We start from the raw sequence: 18,964 nt of genomic DNA, 5'->3' as shown, positions 1-18,964 counted from the left end.
GGAAACAGCAAGGGAAAACACCGGGATAAAACATGAGGAGAACAAGCAGACTGCAGACACAGAGAACCAGGGGAGGGAGTCGGGCTCCCAGAGCACAAAGGCGTAACCTTATGATCTTTCTATTAAACCAGCAAAATACACAAATATCCGGAGTAAAGTTTAGCGTGATGTTAATGTCTGGTCATGATAATGTTCCTATACACACTATCAGACAAATTCAGGGGTGGTTTTAAAAACACTAGGATAAAGTCAAATGTCTCCCACAGCTCCTCAATCACATCGTCTCAGCATCATTTAACCTTTACAGGGAGTTCAGGAGCTGGAACCACGAAGCAGATTTTCATCACCTTCTCACTGAAAACTGGAGGCTTTTCTTCTTGACAAATGGCCCAATATCTCACCACACACAGCTCACTACATGTCTGACAGCATCTGAGAAAGATTGAAGCTGTTCTCAAGGCAATTTTGTCCTGTGTGTGTGTGTGCGTGTGTGTGTGGTGTATATATTTTCATGTATAAAATAAGATAGTATAAAAACGAATGCTGCACATATTTATTATCCACTTTGCTCGATTTGTTCCCTGTGACAGACTGCCCCCCATATCCAGTGTCCCATATCCAGTGTCCCATACCCTGTGACAGACTGCCCCCCATACCCAGTGTCCCATACCCTGTGACAGACTGCCCCCATATCCAGTGTCCCATACCCTGTGACAGACTGCCCCCCATATCCAGTGTCCCATGCCCTGTCACAGACTGCCCCCATATCCAGTGTCCCATACCCTGTCACAGAGTGCCCCCTATACCCAGTGTCCCATGCCCTGTCACAGACTGTCCCCCATATCCAGTGCCCCATACCCTGTCACAGACTGCCCCTATACCCAGTGTCCCATGCCCTGTGACAGAATGCCCCCCATATCCAGTGTACCATGCCCTGTGACAGACTGCCCCCCCATACCCAGTGTCCCATGCCCTGTCACAGACTGCCCCCCCATATCCAATGTCCCATATCCTGTCACAGACTGCCCCCTATACCCAGTGTCCCATACCCTGTCACAGACTGCCCCCCATATCCAGTGTCCCATACCCTGTCACAGACTGCCCCCTATACCCAGTGTCCCATACCCTGTCACAGACTGCCCCCCATATCCAGTGTCCCATACCTTGTCACAGACTGCCCCCCTGCATCCAGTGTCTCATACCCTGTGACAGACTGCCCCCCATATCCAGTGTCCCATACCCTGTGACAGACTGCCCCCCCAAACCCAATGTCCCATATCCTGTGACAGACTACACCCCCCCATACTCAGTGTCCCATGCCCTGTGATGGACTGCCCCCCTCCCATACCCAGTGTCCCATGCCCTGTGATGGACTGCCTCCCTCCCATATCCAGTGTCCCATGCCCTGTGATGGACTGCCTTTGATAATTTCTTATTGCAGTGCAACAGGTGACCTGTGAGGGAAAGTGACACAGGCGTATGTGTTGATATTGAGCATGCGACCTGGTTCTTTCATGCTCCTGCTCTTGGGAATTCCAACGGTAACTTGTCCTGGTGTGTTGATATTTTTCATCAGAAAGCATTGAACACACACAGGCAGACACTGTGACCCTGTACCAGAGGCACAGCGTGAGAGCAATTTCCAAAATAAGATGTACCTGTGAGGTCACAGCAGGCGAATCTCCTTAAATGCAATTTCGGCACTGGCGACCAAATCTCCAATAAAACAATCAGAACTTTCTTAGTATGTTACAGTAAAGTTTCTACAAAACACTGCCATGATTTTTCATAGTTTTGAGGCATTGAAGTGTTGATATAATTAATTTTTGCAAGTTAGTTATCCGTAATCTATGGCCTTTACCGAAAACCCGCCACACCTAAAGGTTGTGGCGCTAACCCCAGTTAGCCTGGCTGCTCGTTCTTGGAGGGAAACCCAAAGTTCACAGGATAAACGTGTGAACATAATGTGCAGAGCAGGATCTGAACTCCCACACCATGAGGTCTGAGGCAGCACAGCTACCCAATGAGGCTCCATTCCGCACAGTATTGTGTCAGGGTTGGTGCGTCCTGACCCTTCCCTCTCTGTCCTTCACCCTTGTGTGTTTCCTCCGCTCCCAGGACTGCCACGTAGTTCATGGGGCTGGGTGTGTGGCAGAAAGTACCTCTCTCTTAGTTATGGGTTTGAGGCTGGTCTCTCACCAGCCTCATCTGTTTATTTGCAGTTAATGGGTTTCTGTTCCCCTGTGTTTTTCTAAGCTGTCTCCCTTTGAAAGATTGTCCTGCTTGTATTCTGTTCCATGTTTATTATCTTAGTGTTGTATTCCCAGTTAATGGTTATGTTGCCTAGTTCCAGTGTCTGTTTAGTTCCTTTGTTTCTGTGCATGTTAGTGTTCATTTGTTTCACCTGTTGCTTGTTTGTTGCCCTGTATCTCTGATTGGTTAATTGATTATTGAGTTCACCTGTCCCTTGTTTGTCCTGCTTGTCTGTGTGTATTTAAGTCCACTCTGTTCCCTCGTCTGTCATTCTTCATGTTCATGCCCCTGTTTGTTTCATAGTCCTGCTCCCTGTGTCACTTTGTTCCCTGGTGTTATTTTATGGTTCCTCAGTTGGTTCTTATTTTTCCCTATTAAATCCTGACCCCCTGTGGTCCCTCTAATTTGTGCCTTTCCTTAATGTGTTCTGTTTAATTCAATAAACCCTTGTTTGTCTTGGAACCGCAAGTGTTGACATTATGGCATTATGACAGTGCTGTTTACTCACCACTGAATATGTCTATGCTTTTCAGTTTGGTGGCAGACTTGACTACAATAAATTTATTCATACTGACATGAATACCTTCTGACAGTTTTCGAGAGGAAAGTTAACCCTTAAGGTTTACAAGTTTAAATATTGTGACTGAAATGTGTGCTTATGTGCCCCTTCACACAAAATAGCATTTGTCAAAAAAAATGTTGTATTCTCACTTCATACATAATGCTTCAGTTTTTTAAATGCATAATGCTGTATAACTGGGGTCCAGGAAGCATCACTTAAGGCTTCAAGAACCGGACAGGGAATTTCATTTATGATGAGTGGGCAAGATATGCTTTCTATCCGCCTCTCAAGGTCCAAAGCTGGAGGATGGACACAGATTCCTCAGCCGACACCAGCTCCTCAGCAGACAGAGTCACACGGCTCGCGGAATTAAGCCAGATACTTAAAGCAAATGTCCCAATGTTTGAAATTTACCTGAGATTTAAATATCACGTTGAGGGGCAGAAATGTCACCTAATGAAAAGTCAGACATCACCTAACAGAACTGTTTTTTTTTTATTCTTACTTTATTTTGTAATTACCCAGAATACATTGCTGTGAAAATATCAGCCTGCCCTCAGTGTGTTTATGTCTTCTTATGGTTTCTGCACAATCTCGGGGGGGGGGGGGGGGTGGCGGTGAGACCTGAATGATTTTTTTTCACAGTGCAAAACAGTTGACAGAATTCGCCAAGAGATTCAGGAGACAAACTCTGATCTGAAGCTAAATAAATGGCCTGAAACTGGCTGGTATGTTTCCATGGTTTATTTCCTAACAGATGTTAACTGGAAACACTGGGTCGATGAGGTGGGGAGAATCATCTGCAAAGTTCACGTCAGCAGATTACATGCGATAAACACAGCCGGTTACTGGGAAAGAAGAACATAAATAAGCTAAAAACAATAGTGTTATAATCTGTGAAACGTTTTTGTGGCCCCAAAATGTTCTGTTATATAAATGTTCTATAGTTTTTCAGGAAATATGCAAACCAGGTACATAAGACCAGTGTGAGAAATACCTGTCAATATTCGGGGGGGTCCCCATCTCCCTATTGTTGCGCAATACCAATCTTTAGCTAAAGCTTTATTTAAGAAAGCAGGGTCATACAGTCCCAGAAGCCGTCAGGTGCTAAGGGCCTTGCTCAAGGGCCCAGTGGTGGGATCACTCTACCGATCCTGGGAATTGAACCAATGACCTACCAGTTACACCTGCTAAGGGCTGAGGGCACTTTAGTGACCTTAGCTCATGAAAATACCCAGTCTTTGGACTGCGATAAAAGAGTGCAGGAGCAGTGGAAATCCCACCCAAGCACAGGGAGGACATGCAGATGTCAGGGAGGGGTGGGATTCGAGCAGTGCTGGTGGCCAAGTCGTTATCCTGAGCCTCCTTTTCCTGTAAGTGGATGGAGGACGGAGAACGGAAGGAGTGACGTTCACAAAAACTGCTGCAGCTCATGATATAAGAAGCTATGGACTCAGCTCACAGTGAGGGTTTAATTATGAAGCTAATGAAAGCTACAGCTGTGAGATTTTTAATTATGATGTCATTTTATTGCATCGCCGCATCAATCAATGACAGGAAATGCTGGCAAATCTCCCTGATCGCCCATTTGGGGGTGGAAGTGTCCTAATATCCATGCGACACGCAGGTCCACGGTAGAATAACTGTATCGGAAGTATACAGGTAGCAAGTTGTCACGGGTCGGCAAGCGGGCGAGCGGGGAAACAGGCAAGAGAGCCGGGAATACTCAAAAACGGGGTTTATTCCGGGCAGACAGCAGACAGCAATACAATGACAGATCTGGGAAGACTAACTCAGACATGGACTAAATACACAGGACAAGTCAAAAGGAACAGGAAACAGGTGATGACAATCAGGGATTAACACGAGGTAACGAGGTGGGCGTGGCACACACGAGGATCGGACGGAGCTGGGCGTGACACAAGTAAGCAACGGAATTTCAAACTTCACAATTCCCCTCTTGCTGATGAGAGGCACTCGGGTGAGAGGACTGGGGCAGCTGCTTGTCTGGTACCCTGGAGCAGTTGGGGTTAGGGATCTTGCTCAAGGCCCTAACAGTGATACCATTACTCTGCCCCCTGTGGGATTTAAACCGGTGATGTTCTGGGAGCAGACACTGACTTCTAACCTGCAGAGCCACATGCCACCCATGTGTAATGGGAAGTCATTTAAATTGCTGTGAACTTTGAATCACCAAAACGAGTGAAGGGTGGTACAGAAAAGGGATGGAATAGGTACAGCATTAAAAAACTGTGAACTTTAACATGATAAATGAGCGAAAGCTGTAATCGCCCTTTTAAGACTGACAAAGGTTAATTAAATCTAGCCTCGTCGCTTGTGAAGAATCCCAAACTAAAAGCAGGCCCTTGTCAGTGAGTCACTGCCTGCAGGTTCCCGTTTACACAGAGCGTTTTATAAACTTTCAAAAGGCCGCATGAAGATAATGTCCCAGCTCCATCCCATTTAATAAAGCTGACGGTTTTCTTCTCATACAGAGGTGGAATCCATGTCTGATTCAGGCCAAGGGTGATGAACTTTCCTGGAGAAGGACCTAGTGAATCATCGTTCGAGCTGAAGAACAAATCGGGTCTTTGTATACAACCATCATCGCAGAGCAACATAGTCATTAAAGAAGCCAGCTTCAGTTTAATTGGTCATTATATATCCTACCTGGAGCTTAGAATGTTTAAAGAGCATAATCATATCCCGTATACTGTAAGTAATCACACTGGAAATGGCTTAGTAACTGACACATTCAGAGGAGGCTGCCATGTCACCACACACATCCCTACTGATCAGAACCCCACATGACAACAAATATCACCACATCCCTACTGATCCGAACCCAACATGACAACCAAAAATATCACCACATCTTTACTGATCAGAACCCAACATGACAACCAAAAATATCACCACATCTTTACTGATCAGAACCCAACATGACAACCAAAAATATCACCACATCCCTACTGATCAGAACCCAATATGACAACCAATAATACCACCACATCCTGTGACAAATATCCCTATCCATGTTTACTTTTTTTAGAGTGCAGAATTCTGGACAAAACTCTCCAAATGTCAGGATACTTGAATTTTTTACAAAATATAGCACATTCAATATTCCATGTACAGTGGTTTGATTCTTACAAAGGATACTGTTGGAAGAGTTGAACTTTGGTAAACAGAATGGACCACTGAAGGCCTATAATTGTAATAAAATGCCACAAGGCACTTTTCTATTTCCACAAAACATACAGATTGAGGACGTTTTCTGTCACGTTTGGCCCTCACTGATAAACACCGTCAGCTGGCTCATATCTTCATAAACATGCTGAAGCCTCGTCCCTATTGCTAGTGTCCCAGCTGTTTGCTCCTGGGATTAGAAAAGTTCATGTCACGTAAAACAACTGCGATTACTTTACAAATTACTGTTTTGATAAATGTGCTTAGATGTGTTTAGTACAGCATATGCTCTTCTTGTTTTATCAAGTTCATTTTGTATTTCAATGCTAAAAAAAAAAAAACATATTTAGGTGTAATTTTTTGGGGCCGGGAACCGACTAATTGGTTTTCCATTATTTCTTATGGGGAAAATTCAATTACAACACTAACTTTTTAGGATTCCATCCAGAGTACAGAATCAGGACATTAATAGGACAGAACAGGAAGCCTTTATTGTCATTGTACAGGGAGGAAATACAGTAAATAGGCATAAATATATAAAATGTACATATACTGTACAGGGGAGGGGGAAAGCCCCCCCCCCCACTCATCAGGATTACATTTAGTTACATTTTAGTTAGAGAGAAAAACTATAAAACTATATTTTTCATGTTTACATGAACACCGGCATTTATTTTAGTTAAACATACATTTCAGAGTAAAAAGGATTATAAAGGTTAAAAAGCAGAGATTTTACCTTTTTGCCAGGAGAACCAGCAACACGTCACAGCGACACTGAGGAGTTTAGAGGAACCGCAAACCCTGGATAGAGGGGCTCAGTGAATGAGGAGGCGAATCTGTACAGGGGGGTCAGTCCATCAGAGGAGACGCTGTAGAAGGACAGAGCACCAGCCCCCCAGTCCAGATACACTCCTACTCTGCGGGAGCCTGAGGGCCGTATGGGTATGAGAGTCTCTTTATTATTGTGACAGACAGAGTAACTGTCAGGATTACAGTCCAGACTCCATGACTTGTCATTGTCTCCAAGCAGACAGTCAGCATTCCCTCCTTTCCTCCTGATTCCTTTATAAGTCACTCCTATCCAGGCTGCTTCTCCATCCCACTCAGCCTCCCAGTAACAGCGGCCAGTCAGATTCTCTCTGCACAGAACTTGGGTGCACCAGCCACTAAATCTCTCTGGATGATCAGGATATGCCTGCTTTATGGTCCGTGTCGCCTTCCTGTTCCCCCCAGACAGAGACAGGTGTCTGTTTGCTGTGTTGAGGTCCAGGGTCGGCTGGCAGGAGTCTGTAGGCAGGAGGAAGAGCCGCTAATACCATCAGGCAGACCAGCATCTCCGCTATTTTATCACTTACATTTAGCATGTACTTTATGTTTCTGTATAATATAAAAACAGCACAGCTTCCCCGAACGAAACGGGAACTGAAGTTCATGAAATAGCTCAGGAAATGTCGGACGGCGCGCAACGCCGGCAGGAAGAGCCGCCAAAATACTGCGCGAGCTAAACTAACAGCTTAATTACGGGTAAATAAAATTACAAAGCAGCGACATTCATCAGACATATTCACCACGAGCATATTTAACACAAAACGGCACCAGAGATAAATACTAAAAGTGAGCGTCTTTACTTTAAAATATAACCTTCCTTTGAACCGAACGCCTCTTCACAGCAGCGCTGCCCGCAGACTGAGCAGAGAGTTCCGCATCAGCGCCGGTTTAGAAGGGGGCAGAAAAATGGCACCATTGTAACTCAACTTTTTTTGGTCCTGAAAACATGTGTAAATATGGAATTTAAATTCTCCTCCACGAACAGTATTTGCCCTGAATATTTAGCTGCATAGCACTGAATGTGGTGAATAACTGATTGCACCTGCTGACAGACATTCTATTAGTTTTTTATTTTGTTCAACTTTCTCAAGGTGTCGTCGCCCGATCTGACCTGTCTGTGAGTGAAACTATTTAGTAAAGCTAAATTTCCTGACTGTATATTTCTCACTTTAAAGGTCGCGATCAGTGTGACGCCACTGCCAGACAGTGTGAAACGCATGCCTGAGTATCAGCGCCGGTTTGCCCAAGAGCATCTGCCTGCAGACTCCGCTAGAAAGGTCTCTACTGTGGGGCTGGAAACTCCACTCCTGCCCGGACACGACGCTACTAAAGAGAACTCAGTAGGCTGGATTATTAAAGCTAGTTCCCGATGTTGTGTCATGTGATTTCTGGTCCCACAGTGGAGTTCCTCCTAGCGGAGACGCCCAGTGTTCTGCAGCCAGACCATTCTCCCGGTTTGGGGGAGACTACAGGTGCCATCTAGGAAAATACTAATGAATCTCAAAAAGATAAAAGTAAACTCAACACATGTGCATGAAGAACAAATGCAAAGGATTTCTTTGTGAAATTAAAGATGCAGAACTATAACAGAATATATTTTAACCCTGTTACACTCCCACACAAAGATGATATAAGCACCTATAATGTATTTGTTTGTACAAAAAAAAGATTAATTACTTAATAGTGTTTTTGGTGATGTCTGTTTTGTTTTTTCCCTTTGGATACTATCTAAAGTGTCACAAAAAGAGAAACTCACAACACAAACATGGAAATCCATCTACATACAGTGCAAAAAGCCACACTCATCACAACAATTGCAGGAATACAATCATAAAATGGTATTAATGTACTTATTAATTAAAACCTGCAAACACACTTACATTTCTGTAAGCCTGGTCTGGTCCTGCACTCTCCACTGTGATCCACACTATAGCAGAAGCAGAATAACATAGTACTGCTGTATCCATTTATTTATTTGAGCCTCTTCTTCACATACATGCATAAGTATCTTTAGCGTGTCAGACACACACTCTGTACTCACTTCAGCTTCTCCAGTTTACAGCTGGGATCCTCCAGTACAGCAGAGAGCAGCTTCACTCCTGAGTCTCCTGGGTGATTGTAGCTCAGATCCAGCTCTCTCAGGTGTGAGGGGTTTGACCTCAGAGCTGAAGCCAGGGAAGAACAGCCTTCTTCTGTGACTCTACAGCCTGACAGCCTGCAGAAAGGAAATCACAAAATTTCTGACAAAATACAGGTGGCAGAGACCCATAAAAATGCCAGTGCTGATTTGCCCAAAGCCACAGCCTGACTGGGACCAACGATTGGCCTGGACCCCCCCAGACCAAACAGCCATTCAGCACCTCCCCCTTTTCCTCCATCCCTGCTCTCCCTGTTCCTGATAAAAAGCTGCCATTTGGGGGTATTATTCTCCACCAGGGTTTGCCTGTGTACCTCTGTTCCTGCGGCCCCCACACACTGTTCACTGAAGCTCACCTTTTAGCCTCACTGGCTGTGTAGAAACAGACATGATTAATCAGCTCAGTTCAAAATTAAACCATCCAGTGACAGTGACCCACTGCATGAAACTTAGACCTGGACTCCCTCATCCACAGTCCTGCCACAAGAAGAGCTCTGATGGCAGAGAGGATGAGGCCCTGCAGTGACGCCAAGAGCAAACAGTGTGATGCCACAGGGGCAGGAAAGTCAGCTAAATCCCAAAGAGGACGATCAGCACCACAGCACCGGACAGAAACCACAAGATTCATATGGTCAGCTGCAGAAACACCCATGAGGAAGTGAGGAATGTCAACAGGAGGCAGACAGCAGCTGATAATAGCTGCAGAGAGGCGGCGGGATCGCCTCCCCCAGCACGGCTCAGAGCCTGCCTTGTGGGTGGGGGGAGGAGAGGGTGACTGGTGAGCTGCATCTAGAGGCCTAAACAGGAGCTTAAGTCAGAGTAAATGAACTGGTCATGTGGCTGATCCCTCAGCCCTTCCCAGGACACTCCTTCTGTGTCTGCAGGGTGGAGGGTGCCTCAAATACCTGTGGCCTGTGGTTTAATCTGTGTCCCAGATGCAGTGTCATCATGAAATACCAGTTTACTATTTGACCTGACAAATATGACTGACCTCAGTATCCCCAGTTTACAGTGTGGGATACCCAGTAATACTAACCTCAATATTTCCAGTTAACAGAGTGGAATACCCAGTAATACTGACCTCAGTATCTCCAGTTTACAGTGAGAATCCCCCAGTCCAACAGAGAGCAGCTTCACTCCTGAATCCTGCAGGTCATTGTCACTCAGGTCCAGCTCTCTCAGGGGTGAGGAGTTTGATCTGAGAGCTGAAGCCAGCATCTCACAGCATTTCTCTGTGAGATTACAGCTGTTCAGCCTGCAAAAGGAGCTGTGTTGTTATACACACACATAGACCGCTATATGTCCTACATATCATTGATCAAAGTGATACAAAATATCCAATCAAACTTTTTTTTTTCAGTGTAATAAAAGGCACAGATTATAGAATTAGTGGATAAACACAACACAAAATTAAATCACCACTGTTAGAAAAGTGATTAAATATGGTAAATCTTTTATTTTGGCCAATCCTCTGATGGTCATCATGTTCCCTCTCATGAAGAATACAGTTGTAGCCCGTGGTAATATATTTTTATTTATTCTTGTTATTACTTTACCTCTTAGTTTAAATTTGCTCAGCTTCATTTAAAGCTTGCCCATAGATTATTGCAGGCACTCGCTGAGGTGTACCCTGTATTGTCAGTCAGAGAATGGCTGCAATATGATTGGGACTCTGTGTTAGAACCCCAATCAGGGAGAGACGGGGCGGGGTGCGTGGAAAAGCGGGAAGGTGGAAAAAAAAGCGGGCGAGAGTGGAAGGGGGGAAACGGCTGGAGGGTACAGTACGAAAAAAAGTATTGTGTCAGTTTATTTAGTTAGGGTGAGATTATAAACTCGTGAACCCTGTGTAAAGCGCTGGGTAGACAGGCTTTGGGTCGACCGATATATGCCGGGCAGTGTTGCCATTGCAGTCAGGTCTCGCACACTACAACAAGTAGAAGTTGTCCGACTTGGCTGCAGTCAGTTTATACTCCACCCCTGCAGCCGCCAGCAGATCGCACTCCACGTCACGTCAGCTGCAGACAGACCTAAGCCCAAGTCGAGCACACCCACAGATTCGATTGCTTAGCCTTGGTATCCCGGATGCTCACCTCTGCTACCGGTTTACTCGACACAACGTCGTGGCCGAAAGAGATCCTCCGGGACGGAAACAAAGACCCCAGAGGTCGCCGGGGACAAAGGAGACGGCGATACCGAGGTCGAAGAGCAGGGGTCCGGAACAGGCTGCGCACCAGAGCACACCGTCCTCCACTGCCTAGCATACTGCTAGCCAACGTCCAGTCACTTGAGAACAAGCTGGACAACATCAGGGCAAGAACTAGGTACCAGCGCTACATCAGAGACTGCAACATCTTCTGTCTCCTGTATGGCAGGAGCAATATCTGCAGCAGGCTGGTGAGTTGGGGAGCTGAAGATGGAGTTTGCTGCTAGATTAAGAATAAAGAGATTCTGATGCTGCTATTTTTATTGTTTATAAGTTTAAGTTGTTTACAAGTTGTATTGTGTTTTTGTTAAGTTTATATTTAAATTTAGTCAGTATTCAATAAATGCTAAGCTGGTAAATATTAGTGTGATATTTTATCATGCAAATAGAGGGGAAAATGTCCAATTTTCGGCCAGAAAATATCGACAGTATATATCGGCCATCGGCTGACCCTGACTCCTAAATATCGGCATTGGCTATTGAAAAACCCATATCGGTCGACCTCTACTTTGAATTTTTTAAACTTGAATTTTTTTGTAATTTGTATCTTTAAACCCTGAATTTGTTTTAGCATGAATTTGTGAACATGTTAAAATAGCAGTGAAACTGCATCATAGAAAATTTGAAGACTGCAATTCAGAGGCAAAAAAATCAGATGCATAAATATTCAATGTTAGAATTTCAGTGGCATATAAAATTCAAATTGTGATGAGACAGATTTACTTCCATACTGTGGCTCAAAAAAGGTTGAAATACACTGCTTCAAACAATGTTAATATATAACTGCCCGACTGGAGGTGTTGTTATTGGTGGGAAAGTACACAGTTTTTTTGTACAAGTACTGTGACAATAAAGATATTCTGTTCCATTCTCTCCTCAGCCAGGAGCAGCTAAAGCCAGCAGAGGGCGACAGTGAGCAGCCAGAGACAGCAGTCATACAGAAGCTCCCAGCTCTGGGCTCCATCACATGAACACACCTGCTGACAATAACACTCACATACCACTTACACACCCTGTGGATAAAGAGCCCTCACTGTTTCTATAGCAGGTTAGGATGATGTGCCTGTGATCAGAAGGCAGACTGGATGGGAACGGAAACGTCACTTTTTTTTTTTGTAACTACATCACTGCCTTCAGTCATTATAAAGTCTGTGGTCCAGATTAGCTACTGCTATAGAAACAGATGTAGTCGAGATTTTCAAAATAATAATATTCATCAAACATTACAAACAATATTCATGTATTACTGCCAGACCAGACATGATTTCCCATCCCCTCGTCACTTACAGAGCCGTCCTGGAGTTCTTGACCACAGGCAGCAGCCTCCAGTGCTCTTCATCTGATCTGATGAATTTCTTCAGATCAAACACATCCAGCTCTTCATCTGACATCAGCATCACAAAGGCCAGAGCTGAATACTGTGCAGGTGAGAGGTCTTCTGCTGAAAGGCTTCCTGAATTCAGGTATCTTTGTACTTCCTGTACTAGAGAATTGTCACCCAGCTCAGTCAGACAGTGGAATAGGTTGATGGTCCTTTCTGGAGATAAATTCTCCTGTATTTTCTCCCTGATGTATTTGCCTGTTTTCCTAATATTATGTGACCTGGTTCTTGTCTGTCCCAGTAGCCTTTTTAACAGGGTCTTACTGGAGTCTGTTGAGAGGCCCAGGAGGAAGCGGAGGTAGAGGTCCAAGTGTCCATTCTTGCTCTTTAATGCCTGATCCACTGCAGTCTTCAGCAGTCTAGCTGATGAGTTTGACAGAAACACATATAAAGCAGCGAGATACTCCTGGATGCTCAGATGCACAAAGCAGTACACCTTCTCCTCATACAACCCATACTCCTCTTTAAAGACTTCTGTGCACACTCCAGAGTGAACTGAAGCTTCACTGACATCAATGCCATTCTCTGTCAGATCTTGCTCATAAAATATGAGATTGCCTTTCTCAAGATTGTCAAAAGCCAGTTTACCAAGTTTTAAAAGGAATTCCTTGCTGTATTCATTAAGCTTTGTTTCATAGTTTTTCATATACTTGTCTTTTTTTAAACTTGCCTGAAAGATCAGGAAGTGTGTGTACATTTCAGTCAGAGTCCTTGGAATTTCTCTCTTGTCGTTCTCACTAAAAAGTCTCTTAAGCACAGTGGCTGAAATCCAGCAGAACACAGGTATGTGGCACATGATGAAGAGGCTCTTTGATGATTTCACATGTGTGATAATCTTGCTGGCCAGGCTCTGATCACTAAATCTCCTCCTGAAATACTCCTCCTTCTGGGCATCACTGAACCCTCGTATTTCTGTTACCTGGTGGACACACTCAGGAGGTATCTGATTGGCTGCTGCTGGCCGGGAGGTTATCCAGAGGAGAGCGGATGGAAGCAGATTCCCCTTAATGAGGTTAGTCAACAGCACATCCAGTGACGTTTTCTTTGTCACGTCAAACCAGCTTTCATTGCTCTGAAAATTGAGAGGAAGGCGACACTCATCCAGACCATCAAGGATGAACAAGACTTTGTACCTAAACAGCTCAGTGGATTCAAGTGATTTCAGTTCTGGGACAAAGTGGTGAAGCAGTTCAATCAGACTGTATTCCTCCTTAATCAAATTCAGGTCCCGGAAAGGAAGAGCAAATATGAAGTGAACATCCTGGTTTGCTTTTCCTTCTGCCCAGTCGAGAATAAATTTCTGCACAGAGACTGTTTTCCCGATACCTGCCACCCCTTTACTGAGTACAGTTCTGATAGGGGTGTCTCGCCCATATAAGGGTTTAAATATATCATTGCACTTGACTGTAGTATCTTCCGTTTGCTTTATCTTAGATGCAGTTTCAATCTGTCTCACTTCATGTTCATCATTGACAACTCCAGTCCCACCTTCAGTTACGTAGAGTTCTGTGTAAATCTCACTGAGAAGTGTTGGCTGTCCTTCCTTAGGTTTCCCTTCAAATATACACTCACATTTCTGCTTCAGGTTACTTTTGATTCTGTGCTGATATAAACCCGATTTATCATGTAGATCTGAAATGGATTCTTCCATCTGGTCTCTGTGAATAAGACAGGAAAGTTAATCTAATTCAATCCAATTCAGATTTATGTAGTGCATTTTCACAATATTATATTATCTCAAAGCGCTTTACATCGTCCCTGCCAAATGCCCCCAGAAAGTCAGCCAGAGGCGACAGTGGGTATTTTTGAGGGGTGGGGCAGCATGTGGCTCAGCAGAGTAAGCCTCTGGGCCTGTGATCAGAAGGTCGCCGGGTTACGCCCAGCCTCAGCAGAGTAAGCCTCTGGGCCTGTGATCAGAAGGTCGCCGGGTTACGCCCAGCCTCAGCAGAGTAAGCCTCTGGGCCTGTGATCAAAAGGTCGCCGGTTTATGCTTTATTGCTGCATAACGTTGCTGAGCTATAAAACTGATCCAGTCATTGGCTTTTAAGTATCTGCTGATATAAATTCAAATAGCGACTTTTTCTGGCCGGGCAGTGTAGAACACAGACAGAAGATCTGTTTAAATTCTCAAAGACAACTGCATTTGATAAAGTTAAAAAATTATATTATATACATTAATTATAAAGTTTCTTTCCTCATAGCTTGTATGTGTCTCTGTACCATTTGACTGAGAGTCTGAGTGTTTTAAACAGTGTTTGTTTAAATGCACATTTACCTTTGATCTGTAGGAAAAGGTCCCTCTCTGAAGTAGAGTCGATCTTTCATTGACCTGTCACTCTTCAGGGAAACACAGCTGGGTACAGGGGAGTCTGCTCTCTCCATCAGGGCACTGGACAGTGAGAGGAAACAAACCCTTGTAACATGAAAATAAATATGAAAGGTTCAGTATGATTGTTAAAGCCTCCATTATTAGATTTGGCTGTTGTAGCTTTTTCCTTTTTATTTGCTTATTTATGGTTTTGAAGGCATTTTGGGTAGGAGGGATGATCTGTTACTTGCCTCTACTATAAAATAACTCACCGATTGCAGAAAAAAATGAAGAAAGAAGATGGCGAGGTCTTTTCATTAAGCTACACATATTACAGTGCTGCCCACTGAGCCAGCCCTAGCTAGGAGCCCAGTTTACTTTGTTATGGCCTGACTATAGACCCAGAGAGACATGCATGCGAGTGGGCGGTAACACTGTTACTGTCATGAACCCAGGCTGTTCTGGCACAAGGGCTTGGCATGGTGCAGGCTGGGAAAAAGGTGAATGAACCCCTGGTGGCTCAGGGAACATATGGGGTTTTATTCACAAAACTGAAAACACAGGGAATACTACAAAACAAGAGGGGCCAAAACTAAAAAAATGACCAACTACAAATGCATTAAGTCAACAAGCAGCAGGTAAGCAGGCAAATTACACGACTAACGTACACTGCCATACAGACATTCGTACAATGAACCACCAGGGAACTGAACTAAAGCAGGGACTTGAATACAAAAACTAAACCAGGTAACGACACAACAGGAGTGAAACATGAAACAATTAACCAATCAGGGAGAACACACAAGGACTGATGCAAGAAAACAGACAACAGGTGAAACTAATTATTAACTCAAGGAAACTGGGAAATCACAGGGAAACTAAAACTGGCAAACAGAATCTAATACTGGAGAAACAAGAAAGACAGGTAACACACAACCAAGGCACAAAGCAAGAAACCAAAACAGAAAACCACAAAAATCACAGGAACTAGGAAAACTGATACCAATTAAACTCTAGGGAACAAAATACAAAACCAGAGGAGGCAGGATTCAAACACGCAACAGAGGGGTTAATAGGTAGCCACATGCTCAACTCATTAAGCCATGCGGCCAACAGGCAGCAAGGGAAAACACGAAGGCTGTGAATAGGGAGGACATGATGGCCAACGACACCTGCTGGCCAAAGGGGGAGGGGACACGAAAGACTGGGACAAACTGGTGCAGATGCTGACAGTTACCTCTCAGGGCTCTACTACAGGACTTCGGCCTACACACTGCTCTCCTTCTATCCTCTGTTCAAACATAAATGAAAAATATATGCAATCGGCACCTCAGGTACTTGGTACCACACAAGTCCTCTCCCTTCTATTAGCAAGAAAGAGTGACGTATGTGTATTTAAAGTTTAAACCGAATACATAAAATGCGCAAACGAAAACTATTGTAATGTTATATACAGAAAATCTATAATATTATACAATCGTACATTTTATATATTTGTCTATTTACTGTACAATGACAATAAAGGCTTTCTGTTCTGTCCTATTACCGTCCTGCTTCAGCATCACCCAAAGCATAACTGAGTAACATAATGAAACCACAGTCTGGTGGATTAAGTTAAATTCACTTTACTACTGCAGCTGAACATAATTGTCAGGTCAGGTCAGGTTGGGGTGCATGTGCTGATGCAGTGCGTTGCCGCACCCACCACACAGCGAAACTCCTCGGGATCCCAGCCAACGATCTCCCAGGCAGATACACGGTCCAATCCCACCCGGCAGAAATGGCCATCCATGTGCCGCAGCCAAGTGTTATGTGGGGGTCCCTTTGGCCTGGTACAGCTGCTTGGGTCCTCAGCAATGAGGATCCTGCGAGCCGGATAACCACCAGGGAAATGCGCCACATGGCCACAGTGCCTTAACTGACGCTCCCTCACAATGCAGGTGGGTCATTCCATGTCAAATCACACTTTCAGACCTCATCATCACGGATTTTAACGAAACTTGGCATGCTGATTTGGTCACACGAGTAACTCATGAAACTGAAATTGGGTGTGTCTGGGATCAATATTGAGGGAGCTATAAATGAACAAAGTTTTAACTTTTTTTTTGGGGGGGGGGGCTATTATTTTGGCTACATTTACCTTAATGTAAGCTGCACAGAAGTGGTCCTTATATTGTTTTAAAGCTATTGTCCAGCTCTATAGATTTAACAAATAATATGGCATCCTCATTTGAATAATCACGATGTAATAACTGATTAAAATATAAAAAATTTAATAATATATTGACAAAGGCTACAAAGAACCTATGCCAATTATGCGCTTGACCTTGATGAGAACCCTCAGTGCAAAGATACGGTCGATGGTAGACTTCTTAGGCGTAAAACCAGACTGCTCCGGTCGCTGACAGGCAACCTCCTCTATCATCACCATCAACACTGGCACCCCGCAGGGAGGTGTGCTGAGCCCCCTGCTTTACTCTCTCTACACCCATGACTGCATAGTTAAGTACAGCTCTAACACTATCCTTAAGTTTACTGACGATACCACCGTAATAGGTCTGATCAGTGAGGACAATGAGACAGCCCACAGGGAGGAGGTCAGACTCCTGGCAGAATGGTGTCAGGACAACAACCTCACCCTCAACGTTAACAACACTAAAGTGATGATTGTGGATTTCCGCAAACAGGCAACAGAGCACAGCCCCATCTACATCGGAGGTGAGGCTGTGGAGCAGGTCAGCAGCTTTAGGTTCCTCAGAGTCACCCTCACTGATGACCTTAAACAGTCAAGTCACACTGCGGCAATAGTCAAGACAGCACAACAACTCCTCTACTTCCTCAGGAGACTGAGGAAAGCCCGGATGTCCCCCACAACCCTGTGCAGATTCTACAGGTGTACTGTGGAATCCATCCTGACAGGATGCATCATATCCTGGTACAGCAGCTGCTCAGCTCAGAACAACAGAGCTCTGCAGCGGGTGGTGCACTCAGCACAGAAGATCACGGGCACACAGCTCCCTGCGATCCATGACATCCACACTATGCGCTGTCTCAGGAAAGTGAACCATATCAGGCGACTTTGAGATAGTGTCCATGTCGCTTTGAGAAGCGACTAAAGTCCATTCTGACGCACACCTCCAGGTTCAGGAACAGTTTCTACCCAACTGCAATCAGACTCATGAACAATCAGTAATGTCACCTCCACTGCTACCCACACATATATTTCTGCCACTGTCTCTATTTATTCCTGGGACTCTAGTCTTATTTATTTACTTATTTATAATTCACTTCATCATTACATTCACTTGTCGTCTTGATGTCTATGTTCACTATCTGCAGGCGCACATGCAAGCAACCAAGCATTGTACACTTGTACTTGTACACATGTCAATAAAAGAATTGAATTGAAGTGATGATGGATCCTGTTAAGGAGGACCCTAGCAAGGACCTATCCCAGCACTGAAAGCAGTGTTATCCCCCTGTAGTTGCCGCAATCCAGGGCCCAGTTGCTCAAAAGTAATCCAATGGGATTTCAAATAACGAATTGGATTGAATCTTGAAAACGGGTTGTTCAAAGGGAAATGAGGGATTCGGAAATCAGATCAGATCACCTAATCCAGGGGTGGCCAATCTTATCCACAAAGGGCCAGTGTGTATGTAGGTTTTTTGCTGCAACTCCCTAATTAGATTACTAATTATAGGACTGATTGGCTGAAGAGTCCTCAAACTTGGGTTTGAACAGCTGAACAGCTTTGAACAGGTTATCCCAAAAACCCGCATACACACCGGCCCTTTGCGGGTAAGATTGGCCACCCCTGACCTAATCCAATCTCGGTTTTAATCTGGATCAAACCTTCACTTTGTGTCGGGGCCGGCTCTACACTGGGGCAAGAGGGGGCAACGCCCCCTTAAGCAAACGTCCTGTCCCCTTAAATCAAACTTTTAGAAGTTGAGGAAGAAAATAATAATTACCCACAAACTGAATATGGACAAGATTTACTACAGTAGCTGAAAAATCCATTGGAAAAGGCACAAACGAGATGATAAGTTTCACTTCTTGTTCGCTCTTTCCCTCCGCGTTCTGTTTGTGCGCGGGCTCACAC

General features: G+C 44.5%; 1 protein-coding gene across 1 annotated transcript; it reads right to left on the bottom strand.

Moving 5' to 3' along the window:
- Positions 1–6,495: 6,495 nt before the first annotated feature.
- On the bottom strand, positions 6,496–15,545 carry LOC140589100 (protein NLRC3-like). The gene is made up of 7 exons (XM_072711718.1): positions 15,540–15,545; positions 14,829–14,882; positions 12,460–13,625; positions 10,051–10,224; positions 8,874–9,047; positions 8,713–8,759; positions 6,496–7,291 (listed from the first exon to the last, which is right to left on the bottom strand). The coding sequence occupies exons 1-7, from the start codon at positions 15,543–15,545 to the stop codon at positions 6,768–6,770; spliced, it is 2,145 nt and encodes a 714-aa protein (XP_072567819.1). The 3' UTR covers positions 6,496–6,767.
- Positions 15,546–18,964: the final 3,419 nt, after the last annotated feature.

The sequence above is a fragment of the Paramormyrops kingsleyae genome, chromosome 4 (assembly GCF_048594095.1).
Source record: "Paramormyrops kingsleyae isolate MSU_618 chromosome 4, PKINGS_0.4, whole genome shotgun sequence".
Taxonomy (NCBI): domain Eukaryota; kingdom Metazoa; phylum Chordata; class Actinopteri; order Osteoglossiformes; family Mormyridae; genus Paramormyrops; species Paramormyrops kingsleyae.
The sequence above is the reverse complement of the archived record's forward strand: the minus strand, read 5'-3'. Positions and strand labels throughout refer to the sequence as shown.